Here is a 14,699-nt window from a genome sequence, read left to right as displayed (position 1 = left end):
ATTAACGTCTTGTGGTTGGCGGATCTTCGTTAGGTTTAGTGAACGTTGGTACTGACACTCCACACGTGTTCATTATCTGAGATAATATTTTCTGGGTATTTCTTAGGCCACGGTTCTAAGATATATAATTCAACATGCCTCAAGGTCATTATAATATATTAATTAAAAAACGTCATCAATACACTCAAGGGTATGAAGGATATGAGAATATTTTGCAGCATGGCAATGCGCCATTTCATACAGCAATATCAGTTTAAAAATTATTGAAATCACTTTAATATGAAGCTTTATTGAACACTCAGACTCAAAAGTTCAAAGAACAAACTGTAAAAACAAATAAATTTTAACTATACACTGTAAACATGTTATCTTTAGCGAAAAATATCGGAAATGAATTACTGATACACCTGGTATGTCTTGATATAATGCAAAAAGGGAAAATTTTGGAGAGAAGTGATATAAGGTTTAATTTTTATACTAGAAAAAAAACATGCTGTGTTATTGTGAAACAATATCATGCTGAATTCTATATAAAAACCATAGGCTTTATGCTTCATGTTCACGATATACCAATATGGAGACGTTCCAATCTACAAGAATCGAAAGAAATTGTGGCCACCGTATTTTAGGTTGCTAGAGAAAGTACTACTGTAATTACCTTTTAAATATGCGTATATAAAAAAGTACATTAAATATGTGTGTAGCATATAGATAGAGATATAATATATCTGAGTAATAACATATAATTATTTAAATAATGAAATAATGAAATTAGAATAATAAAATAGAAAATAAAGCTTTGGCTCGGATTTTCATTTTTCATCATAATTTTAATATATATATATATATATATATATATATATATATATATATATATATATATATATATATATATATATATATGAATTTAATAATTTTATTATACTGTTTTACGTTTTCCGCTATATGCTTTTATATGCCATCGTTATGTTTTATATTTCAAGTTTTAATATCAAGATATGTTTACCTAATGTTTTTATTAAAATGATTTTGGGTTCGCATCAGTTGCATGTGTTTGAATGAAATTCGATTGGGGTGTTTCTAATTATACCTTCTGAGTACAACAGTCGCTTCTTCGGGTCTCAAATAACGTTAGACTCTTTTTCATGATTTGTACGAAATATAAAAATAAAAAGGTATCAAATTGGTTTGGATATTTGAACCATATAAATATTTATCTTATAATAATTATATGTTTATATGCTTTTAAACATCAAAAGTCAAAAATTTTAATAATCGATAGGTAAAGCATCTAATTCGATTCTTAACAGACATTTCCAATTACTTTGAAAGAAATGAATTACATTTAATAAATTCACACATCTTTCTTACAATGGACATGGATGTTAGATCATGATAAGGCTCAATTAATACTTCCAACTTTCTATCTTTTCTTTCTAACTTTTTTTTCAACACTTTTGTTGATGAGTGGGAGATTTTCACTTAAAGCAAACATCTGCAAAGCTTCAAATATAGTCGTCACAAGTTACTTTATACAGAATAATTATTTTTCATGAATTTACATGAATAGGTTGACTTCCTACAAAAGACGTTTAGTCATAAGATAAAAAAGGAATAACGTTTATTCCTAATACGCTTTTCTAAAAAATCACATTTTTAATAAAGCAGAAGACTTGAGACTTGATATTTCGCGGTAGCTCGTTCACATATGCATTATTAGCCCTAGGATAGGAGGTTGATTATTAAGTAAAAGTGGTTGACGTTTTACTATCATTATTACTATTTCGTGTTATGAAACTGATCGATTGAGTATCTGCATTGTCATGGCCTATCGAATAAATTTAAAAAAGTGGTACGATGGTAACCAAACAGATGTATCTCTTGTGTTTGTTGTGAGAATTTTTTGTACCCATAAACCTCACATGTACACATTTCCACACTTTCAGAATATTTGCAAACGCTTATTACTTTTGGACGTTTATTATCTGTGGGGTTAGAGGCTGAATAAGACATCTTCTTGCGTTGTTTAAACATAACTTTCATATTGTGTTTTTACATTATCTTTCTAATGTGGTATTTTCCTTTTCCTACTACGTATTTTTTGAACGCCTATCATATAAGAAATCTGCTACTATTGCATTATTTTCTTTAACTCAATTATTCATGATTTAAACCACAAGATCTGAAAGAAGAGAAGAAACGAAAACAAGACTCGGGATGCGAACATTCGGCATTATAATTATGATAACAAAATTAAATAGTTAAAAAAGCAATCTAAAAGCCACAATAAAGTTGATAATTGATATTAACGTATTATTGATAATGAGATACTATAATTCGAGCTAATCTTTAAATCATAGCAGAACTAATAAATAATATAAATTAAATTAAACTATAATCCGTATAAATCAAAATCCTTCAAAGGCAATTAGATTAACCAAATCTCCGACAGTCGCATCTTGTAAGAAATGTAGACAAGATGGGGGTATTTAGAGGGGATAGGCAACAAAACGAGCGTTTTACTATTTTCAAGCTTCAAACATAAAAATCTAAATAAATTTAAGGGCCACATAAAAAAGCCGTCTAATAAAAAATAAAGTGGATTTATGGAGAACTCGTTCTGAAGGGGTATTAAAATATTGCGTTGCAGAACTAAAAATCTAATTTGGTTTTTATACATTTTCAGAAGAAAGGCGCCTTAATTATTTGTGGAATTATATTACATGTAATTTATCTTATTATTCATGTTATTCGTAATATATATTATTGGGTAGGTTAGAATTATACGTTATATATATATATATATATATATATATATATATATATATTAATAGATATATGTATATTAAGAATAATTAAGAATATAAAATTAAGAATAAAACATTCATATTTTGTTTGTTATAATATATAATTTGCCTATGTATTTTTCGAGTAGTTGCATTACCTCCTTCAAACGTTGCTATGATTTAATGACACTTCATAATCTAGGCCGATATCTTAGATAACTTCGAGAGAATCTTAGATTTCGAGTTCATCGTGAAATTCTTTGTTAGTTACGCAATATGTATTGATAACTAATCGACTAAATTTATTTTGACAGATATTTTTGCAAATGTCATATATAATATAATCAGAAAATTGATTTAAGTTATAAAACTGTAGTGAGATTAATTACACATCAGTAAAAGCTGCATCAATTGGTAATATTAGTTCTTCTTCAAGGATTGATGCAAATAATTTAATGACCATTTATAGCGAAGAGAGTTCTTCAATTTAACATAACTTGATTTCTTTCAATGTTGTTATTTGTCATGTCAAATGTCTACGCGAACATGCTTATTGAAACATGCATAAAATATTCCTTTTTTATGTGAAAATCATTCAACTATATTTTGCGGTAACTAATATATTAATTTTTATTAGTATAAAGAATTTATTTTTATATCAATAATTCAAATAATTCGGCGCAACTGATATTAAGAATTAAAAAAATAAGAAATATTTTTGATAACTGATCATCTCAGATTTCCAGTGGTAACAATTTTAGAATGGGAAATGCATTACACAAAATTTTGTTATATTTTTCCAAACCAAAAACAAATACCATGAAGTTGCAAAACCTATAACGTTATAGTTGATAACAAAATGGGAAATTATTAGAGTGTGAAGACGACGTAATGTTGCATCTCACATACTGTCATAATAAAGCAATATTTTTGCTATAGAATACTAGAAATTCGCTAAACATAAAATCTTCTGACAGACTCTAAAATATTTTCACAGAAAACGACAAATATAGAATATGATAAAGTTTACACCTTGAATATAAAGAAATTCTTATAACTTACAAGTATATTAAAATTCTATTCCTATCTACCATGTATATAATATATTCTCAACAATGCGTTGATTGAAATATACTATTAGATGTTAACATCATCAAAAACTTAACGATATTTCTGAAAATTGAAATTTATATGTAGATTTTAAGTCTAATAGAGAGTCAAATCATGTTATACCAGCTTAGTTTTATTAATAAACATTCAATAATTGACTGGTTAATATAATTATGGATGCTATTGAGAAAGACTCTGATGATAATATTAGTAAATAGGATCCTCCCAGTTATAGTAACAGAAATCTTCGACAAATTGCCACATAGGCGGAAACAATGTTTTCGAAGCAACACACTTACGGAGTGTACTTTAGTACTTAAATTACTAAAGTAATACAAGTAAAAAGACCTAGGATACAATAGGTAAAACTGACATAAAAGGGAATTATAAAACTCACCAACTTGATCAATGCAGCATTTCTGAAATTATTTATTCCAGCATTCCTCAAAATCTGGAAAAATCTCTAATAATATAATAATCTTTAATATCTAAGGTATTTGAAAATATCCCGCTGGATAGAATAACACCGATTATAGGGAGAAATTACCTGACACCGACACACCTGTTTGAGTTTATTAACAAGCATTCAACAATTGACCAGGCTCATAGATAAAAGATGTAATTGAAAAAGCCTAAGTAAAAAATGAATGTACAGATATATTCTTAGCCCACTTTATTCATAAGATACAGAAAATGTTACCGAAACAATACACTGAACCATTAAAATCTTAAAAGAGGAAGCGAAAAGAATATTTCAATTCTATATCTAGTCTACACATCATGATGGCCACATTTGCTGATAACACTGCGATTCCAGCTGTAGCAGACAATAGCTAAGAAGCCATACGAAAATTGGAATAAGCATTATTTTTATATAAATATAAATAAATCGATCCAGTCCTGGAATATAAATATTAACAAAAATAAATATATGCATGTGCAATTTACATATAACAAGACCACACAAGCATCAATAACAATAATCATTCCATATAAAACAACGCTAAGTATCTAGAAATGAATCTTGATACAAAACTTCACTGGAAGGAACATGTAATACAGAAAAGGAAAGAACTGGAGTTAAAATATAGGAAAATGCATTGGTTAATTAGAAGAATATCACAATTACAGTACATAGTAAATTAGTATTATACAAGAAAATCGAAACCTACAAGGACCTACGGAATTCAATTATGAGGATGTTTAAAAAATGAATATAAATATAATACAAGTTTGACAGGGCAAAGTCCTGAAAAGTATTGTAGATGCACCCAGATATTACAAGACTAATTACTTACACCGAGACAGATGAGATCAGATCAGATCAGATACCGACTGTCATTCAGGAAATCAAAATAACTCCAAGGAGACCTAAGGATAGAATCGACGATGTAATACAATTTTTTGATAATACCATACTCAGGACAGGACTCAAACTCAAAATCAAACCATTTGATCTTGGGTAGCGTAATGTAATGGGGTTAATTTAATTGAAAAACAGCAGTGTTAATACAAAAACATTATTACAGTAGAGACTTAAGATGGATCCTCCTAGATATAAACCTAGATTTACGTTATTGTAAAGACAAATTGTGGGTTAGTCGATAACGATTAGTAATAATGTAAATTTTCTAAAGAATTCCAATAATACGGTATAGTGTTTAACATGACATAGACTGTTTTAACATAATTTATTATTGACGTTTTACTTTTCCCAAGGTATAAACCTACTGAACATTAATAATATAAGATATCGTTTCTTTTTCGTATATTTTGTCTATTGTGTTTCATCAGAAAAATATAAAATATGTCGTTTCTGTCAAATGTCCATCGACAGAGTTATTAAAAGGACTTCAGCAGAAGGGTCTTATTTTATTTTTTGAGGTATCAGAACTATCTTAGTTGTGATATAACTTTTCAGACACACGTTAAATTGAATGACTGATACTTACTTTTTATATATTACATCGAATACAATAAGAAAAAAAGGAAAGTAAAAAAGAACATCGTCGAAACTTTTGTCGTACACGTAGCCGATTTACTTCATAGCCATTCCGTCTATTAGAAAGGCGAACGTATAAAATTCACCTACACGACTGACAACATCAACTACGTACCTTTTTCTTTGACAAACACGCAGGGGTGATCGAACAGGAAATCCCTGAAGGAGTTACACTCGGGATCCATGTGGGGTTCTCGACAAAGACACGTCGGCTTGAAAACGGGGAAAGCCTGCAGGGTGCGCAGGGCGGCCTGGCATTTCGTCACGGTGACGGTCGAACAGGCAACTGTAAAAAAAAAACAAGCAGAGAGTGAAAAAAATTCAAAACAATTTAAACTGACCGTTCGATACGGTAATGAGGAGGTCGGTTTTGGCTTTGTTAGCTTTTGCGGCTACGGTGTTGTGTTTTATTAATTTTTTTTTCGTTGTTCCCGTTCTGCGGGTAGATATGGGTTGGCTGGTAGCAGGAAGGGTCGTGTTGCGGTTGCCTTGTAAATATTTTTGAATGTTCTGGTGAATGTAATAATTAAATTTTAGCCACGAGCTGATGGTGGTTTGTTAATATATTTCATAGCTTTTCTGATTTATTTTTAATAGTTGTTATATTAATTCGTTGCCAAACATTATGAGACAATTTAGTATTTAGCAAATGTTTAATTATAATTGCCAACTAATAATAGTTAATTTAAAATAATATATGAAATATAAGAGATGTTTTTATTTAATAATTTGTTATGTATTAACATCTTGTTTTTACAATTATTGATTTATTTGGACCTAAAATTTCACATGGGCTAACATCGGCTCATCAACCACAACCCTCAGGCTTAAATTTGCCGACTTAGAGGTCAACCCAGAAGGCATCCGGTTTGAACCAGCCTGGTTAGTGGCGTGACTAGGGTCGTTTTCCTTCTCGGATCTTGCACTCTTACTTTATAGATAACCTCAATTTTAAATAATGCTCAGTAGGACTAGGATTCAACCCTAGAACTATTACAATAGTAGGTAATAGTCGTGTTGCCCTGAAACTAAATAATTTAGATGAATTTCTTTTTCGCTATGGCGTTTCTGTCATCTCTGGGAATGAATGGATTTTCGTTTTTATTAGGTAAGAATGCGGACTATAAAAGTAAAAAACTTTACTAATCTGTAAATTTCAATGATTTTATTATTTATCTACATGTAACGATGGTTTCAATCAATGGATTCAATAAATTATTGAGGTAAGATATTTGTTGTCAAGACCCCTCAAACAGTTTTAGAAATTATAGTAATTGTGTGGCTTAGTGTTAGCGATTTAATTATTCTGATTTTGATGTCAATGGTAAAAAACGGACTGAAAGTACAAAACAATTTTATAACGATACAACAGTAGGATTATATTTTATTTCAACTGAATTTATATTTCTCCTTTAGCTTTTCTCCCATATCTGAGAATTAATGTAATTTGGTTATTACTGGGTAAAAATGCGAAGTAGTTTTGGATAATTATTTATATGAAATAACAACTTTAATTCCACTGATCCAACAAATTGTTGAGCCATTCAGTTAATACAGTTACTAGCCATGGAAGGCTGAAAACTATACTTTTGACGCTCATTAATTTGTTTAATTTCAATAAATTTGTTGTCTGATTTATGACCTCTGAATCATTTTTCCAACTTATAGTAGTCGCGTTTGATTTCAACGATTTAATAATTTTGATATTGATGGCAGCCATAAAAAGACGGCCTGAAATAACGGAAAATTTGGATAATGAGGAATAGCAAGATTTATTGGAAAAAATCTTAAACTGTCAACGAACTTTCAGATATCTTAGCAGTTTAGCAGTTTCAGATGTTTAAATGTGCTATATAAGATCATAAATCAAGAAGTCCAATCGTACGAACCGGCTAGAAATGTCATTTCGAACCGTTCAAAATTTTTCTGTGCTGTATTGTGACTCGCGATGAAAGGTGGTCTTATTACGGTAATCTGGCATTCAGAAAACCATAGGTTAATTCAGGAGAGTCATCCACATCACTCACGAAAACGGGATATTCATGACTATCAATCTTTGCTGGGATTAGCAAGGTATCCGTAGAAATCTTAGCGATATGCAGCTCTTTCATGGTTATAAGTCATCCTTTAATACACCGTTAGGAAATACAGAATTTAAATAGTATATCCTAGATATCCTACGAAGAGGTTTGATGGAACCTCCACATAGCACTTTTAAAAGAATACTCTGAAAAGCATAAAATAAAATTATGGAAAACTTAAACGTTATTTTATGTTATGTATAGAAATATATATTTTAAAGTGTAAAATTAGGCCAACCTGGGCAAGATACTATTAAAACAATATAAAGACAACAAAAGTTGACGGAAAAAATTTAAAGATCGAATAACATTTGATTAGATTTTTTTAATCATAATATTTTGTAACAATTCATGGCAGATATATTGCTCTTCATACTAGCAACAGGAATTGTTTTATTCCTTGAGGAGAAACAGAGTTTTCTTCCAAGTCCAAGAGCGAAAACCATGAAGAAACGAACTCAAAGTTTTTTGCTCTGATTTTAATATCAGCTGTGAAAGAACTAGTAGTAGCAACCAGTTATTGCGATGGACAATACACCATACCATAACACACTGGTGGAAATTATCCCAGCAAGTCGATTGGCAATGGCTGTAATTTAGTATGGCACAACAAATTTTGAAGTTAAAATACAAGAATTATTTGAAATTGTTACTTGGAAACACAATTAACATAACAACTAAACAATTACTTAATATTTGGTAACAATTAAATATAAATGAAATATATGATTTTGTTTCATATAATTACTTTTTAATTGTTCAGGAATGGGCCTAAAGGTAGTAGGCGTACTAGCGTACGAACTGACTGAAAATGTCATTTGAAACGTTTCAACATATTTTTCTATGCTGTATTGTGACTGGCGATGAGAAGTAGACCTATTACATACACGTAACTCCAAAGGCAAACGGTCATAGATTCATCATTAAAGTCATAAGAGAGTCATCCACATCGACGCAAAAGTGGGTTATTCATGACCATCAAGCTTTTTATACGGCAAAGCTTGATGGTCATAGGATTATCAAGGTTTAGTGTAAAGCCCTAATTAAATTATTGCAGAGCCATCAATTGAATAAATTAAATAATTCACTGTTGCGAAAAGAACAACAATAATAATCAAAGGACGCAAAGTAATTCTCTTTCATGAGAACACATTTGTAGCTTGAATGGACACTCTTGCTTCAACCAACATGCTCAACATATAATTTTTTTAGATATAAGTGAGCTTGGCTGGGATACGGTTTAAAAATACTGAAGTGTTAAAAAGGATCAATGATTGAAACCTAAAGCCAAACTGAAATCTGAAAAAACTGAAAAACTAATATCAATATCGGACACATTGTCATTATTATAATGTATTTAACTAATATTCTCAATAAATGCCATTTTATAGTGACAAAATTACCAAAGTATAAGCTGGCAGCTAAAATTTTCAGGTAAGAAAAGTCACTGTTTGATGTAAATAATAAGCTTTAAGCTATTTGCCTTAATAAATCTCTTACAGATTTTTGCATATGATTTTTTATGTCCCTATACGATATTATTCGACTATTCTGGGTGTTAATCTTTGTTACTGTCATTTTATCCATGTAAACTTTCAGAACTGAACATACTGTATTAGTAAATCGGTAATCATGTTTTAGTTAACTGTGTAACACATAATCAAGGTATAATAGTAATATCCCTTTATGATGTTGGTTGTGCGATTTCGCATGGATTCAGAGCATTATATTGTTTAAGTTTCAACTACCGAAGGAGATTTGATGTATCGACAAATAATATAACAGAAATTTTGGTAACTTGCTGTAGCTTCTCGACGATAGTAGCTCTCGATTATATAAACATTACACATGTTTATATTATAGGTCTGAAAGCCATATTTTTGATTCTCAGTCTATCTAATATTGATATAGGAATTAATCCAGAAAGATTTTTATTTTTGATACTATTGATTTCTAAATATTAGAACAATTGTTATAATTAAATATAAAAAGTTTATAATTTCTACCGATATTACTGTCCAGCATATTACCACAAGTTTAAGTTTTAAGTTGTAATACACACGATATACCATGATAGAAGCTAAGATGAATACGTGGTGGACATTTATGTTTGTTTTTGCTAATTCTATGGTTCCATTTCTGTTCACTTGTCGATACATAGCAAGTATATTGTGGCAAATTTTGATTAAATTCAGGAAACAATAACAAAACATTACTTTTTTATTTGTCATAGAGGAGATGTAAGGATTGAATCTGCAACGACAATTATATATATATATATATATATAAGAAACTATTTATGGGCATAAGTATATAAAAAACCTAACAAATTAAAATATTAGTAAAAATTTTGATATATTCTATATGTAACAGTATCAACAAACTTACCAGAACAAGAAAATTTCGCAAGCAACTCTATTTCAAATAATAATCGCAATTTCTATAGCTCAGGCAGATGGAGTACATAAAAAGTTTGTATAACACTGTTTTCTTAGAGTGGAAATTAAAATGCATTATGTGTAAGCACGTTAATTTCATCACATACATATAATAGAACAGATGCATGGGAAATACACCAATAAACGTGAATATACACAACTGGTTATATCGATTCTGATACTTGGATATTTTTTAAAAAATATTTTAAAGCCTCCGTTTCACCAACGAGAGTTTATCCAGAAGAGACCATCCCAGAACACATCCGGCCTAGCCCAGCCTGGTTACTGGAATGACTAGAATGGTTATTCTCTGTTGGATTGTCCTTTGTTACCTATAAAGACATTTACAATTACAATCACAAACCTAAACGGCAAACACAGCGCAGGAGGATTTGAAACCGCCACTATCGCAACAGTAGAAGGACTGTCCTGTCGCCTTGACCACTGCGCCAGCGAAGCCGGCTACTTCGATATAGAAGTATATCATCAGACATGAATTTTTTTTATTTCTGGATACTTTGCTATTTATGTGGTAAAGAAAAAATTAAAATTAATAATCTTAATAAGTAACATAATAAGTAACCATTAATAAAAGGTTGTTTTTATTTAAAAAAAAATAGCTTAAATAATAGCGTATAATATATATTGTTAAATGAATTTACTTCCCAACAAAATCTGAACCTTTAAATAAGAAAAAATAAAACAAATAACATTTTAATTTATTTTGCTTATATTTGAAGCTTTTATTGTTTATACGTCTTAAATTACTATTTGAAAAACAATTATTCACAATGCAAAAATAGCCATTAATATTTTAGTGGAATAAATGGAATTGATACTTATTATTTTGCTTTTCTAATATATATTTCTTCTATACTAAATAACTGAAAATTTTAAAAATAAGAATTCTTAATTTAGGTGTTGAAAAAACTAATCAAAAAAGACAGAAAATAAAGTTTATATCAAATAAGGTATATTTCAATATCGAAGTAACAGCACTGGTATATGTACAATTATGTATATTTACGTATTATTGATGTATTTCCTTTGAATTTGGTTTTTGAACACCACCAGTGTATCCTAAGGATGTCTCAAGTCGTCTATTGTAATTTTATATTTTAGTATTTTAGTACTACTACTACTATAATCTACTAGCATTTATGTTGCTTGCATATATGCACTCAGTTGCATATTATAAACATATGCAATAGTGCCTCCAACAGTGTCACTTGAAAGGACACAAATATTTATATAAATTATTCAAAGTTAACATAATCTACGAAATAATGTTAAATAATTAGTTACATTCTACATTCTTTCCTATCCTGATAATTTTTTTGATGTATTCACATCTAGAATGTTTTATAATTTTTGTTCATATTTTTGGATTATTTAATTTTTTAAATGTATTTTGTAACAGTACTATGAAGTACAGTGACAGAGATTTACTGGGATTAATATATGTTCAATATATATAAACTCATTTTGTCGTCTCAGCTTTGCTACAATTTTTTAATGTTGTAATATTTTGTTATTTGTTATGAATTTCATAAAATATTCACAAACATATGTAAGAAATTAAAAATCTGTAAATAAGATATATAACCCTAGAATTAGCAAATAATAAACATATCTTGTAGTAGGTTATAGAAATCCGCATGCGCAGAGATCATTTTGTACATCTTGTTCACTTCTTCATAGTCTGGCTTCACATAGTCTATGGAACTATGAACCAAGTTCTGTTTAGTTTGAGATGCAGAGGATACGAGTGATATATAGTGTATTCAAAATTCCAGTGAACTCACGTCATCAACATGTTTGTTGTATTGCATATCGCAATTTGTAAATTCGTTGTCATATCAGAGAATATTTTCCTTCTAATTTTATTCTAGCTAAAAAACACAGTGTCGTTTGATGTATCCGAGCATGTAACCTATAAAATTAATTTTCAATTAATTAACCGTCTCGTTAAATATCTATAAAATCCATCAACACAACAGTGACATGAAATTTAAGGATTATAAACTAGCAAAAGCTATTTTGGCGCTTTCATTGTTTTGATAAATTTTAAATCGCTGATTAATACTTGTGGTTATTCTGATTGACAATGTCGAACCTATAAATAGTAAGCTAGAAAAACATTACGTCTCTAATGAATAACTTTGAATAGGAACAAGATATTTGGGGCCCCTTCTTACCTGTAAAATGCGTCACAAAGGGAAGTATTGATAATATGAAATGTTAAGTTGCTGAGGTTCTATTCGAGATTAAATTAATGAAATATATAAAAACTGTGAGTAGTTTTATCAATAAAAACATAATTTAATACAATTATATATATATATATATATATATATATATATATATATATATATATATATATAGCAGGTAGCTCTTCGCATATTTGGTTGACTTGATTGTTCTCGCGCTATTAGCAGTAAAGTAAATTGTAATTAATCAAAGTGAGAAAAGTGCTCGCGCACTTAGCAGTAAAGTGTCACTATCACAAAAATTCAACAAAAAAAGAGCGCATAATTTTAAATGTCACTATCACAAAAGATCACCGAACTTAAGAAAGTTCTCGCCCACGTAAATTTTCAGATTCGATCCTCGACATCAAAGTAAAAACAAAAATATTGTTTTTATTTAATTTCGAGCATTTTCATATTTATTCACCTTTTAAATCTTCCTTGGACTTCCACAAACAGTTCAAGACCAAAATTATCTTATTACATATATATATATATATATATATATATATATATATATATATATATATATATATATATATATAATTGGATGTTGATAATTATGTGTATTAAACCTTATCAGTGGATACCATATATGTAAATGTAAATTGTTCAATGTAAATATGATTAAACAACTCTAATCTACAAACTATTGTAGCTGTATAATTAAATCTATTTTAAGTCCTTCGCATTAATGTTATATACACTGTAATGTTAAAATAAACGATACCTTATAACATTTTTGTTTCACTATTTTATTTTCATTAAAATATTGTTATATATCTAAGTCAAAGGAGGCATCATTTCAATGTTTTGACGTCATACATTTAGATAACGGAGTTCGCTGATTTATTGAAGAGGCTCTATCAATATTTTATATTACATTTTAATATTCTACAAAAGAAAAACTAATACATTACGCGGGATATATATTTTATAGGAACATATTCTATTAGTTAAAATTAGGAGTTAACGAATTTTCTATTCTACCGGTATTGTATAGTATTTTATCAAATTCTAATGAATGTGGTCCATTGTCACCGCTGCCATTGATAAGGGTAAGTCGACAGCCGGACTACGACCTGATTTATAGCGGGATATCGATATAAGAAAACATTATAGATACTGGGGAAAAAACTCGCTACTTAACCTTCCAATTTTCAACGGAATCCTTTCTTATCGTTCGAATATTGTTATCTCTTGCGGTGTGGGCCTCAAACGTTCCAAGAATAAAAGGTGTTTTATTTTTTATATTCGTCAGTAAAGAAATGATTTATGGAGACAGAGTTCCTTGAACTGTTACTGTTAGAATTCAGAAAGAGCAATAACTAGAGATATTCGCAAAGTGTTTATTTTTATTCCTATTTTCCAAGGAGTTTTAATTTCTCATTTGTTGGTGAGTTTATAGTCGGCATGTGGAGCATTAGGCAAAGTTGAAAGCAGTAAGTTAAAGAAAGCCACAGAATACAAATTACAGATGAGCTATCTGTATTTGTGACTTTCGAGAATATTTCAAAAAATGATACTTTGAAATAAATATATTTACTTATTCTTTTATCGAATAAGCCTGGTTGTTTTATTAAATATGTACTTTTTTCAATACATCTTAGGCGAAAAATATATATAAAGAATAGAAATTATACTAATACATAAATGAAGTAATGAAAATATGCAGATAAAGTGAAGCTAACTCTATAACTTTCTTAGATGGAACACATATTACAAATAGAAGAAACTATGAATTATTAGCCGTAATTTGGCATATATTTTAAAGCTATAGAATATTAATATTAAGATAGATACTCAGATGTTTAACGATTAATGCAATAAAATATATAACAATGCAACAAATTATTCTTTGAATCCTTTATCAATTATTTTAATTATTTACTTTATAGGCCTATGTTTTAAGAAGTTTATAGTTTATTTAATGATTTAATGACTACGACCTGATTTATAGCGGAATATCGATATAAGAAAATATTATAGATACCGGGGAAAAAAACTCGCTTCTTAACCTTCCATTTTTCCAA

At 29.2% G+C, this 14,699-nt stretch overlaps 1 protein-coding gene across 2 annotated transcripts in view; it reads right to left on the bottom strand.

Moving 5' to 3' along the window:
* The window catches only part of Gfrl (Glial cell line-derived neurotrophic family receptor-like), a 598,276-nt gene that overhangs the window by 120,702 nt on the left and 462,875 nt on the right, over nt 1-14,699 (bottom strand). For both annotated transcript variants that reach the window (XM_076399821.1, XM_076399820.1), the window contains one exon: nt 6,014-6,184. In XM_076399821.1, the coding sequence (XP_076255936.1) occupies nt 6,014-6,184 (171 nt within the window). The remainder of the gene's footprint in view (nt 1-6,013; nt 6,185-14,699) is intronic.

Source organism: Rhynchophorus ferrugineus, unplaced genomic scaffold (assembly GCF_030347505.1).
Source record: "Rhynchophorus ferrugineus isolate W39M unplaced genomic scaffold, kcgeb_rfMv2 rfM3, whole genome shotgun sequence".
In the NCBI taxonomy this organism is placed as follows: Eukaryota; Metazoa; Arthropoda; class Insecta; order Coleoptera; family Curculionidae; genus Rhynchophorus; species Rhynchophorus ferrugineus.
Note: the sequence above shows the minus strand (reverse complement) of the source record. Positions and strands in the feature narration are given on the sequence as shown.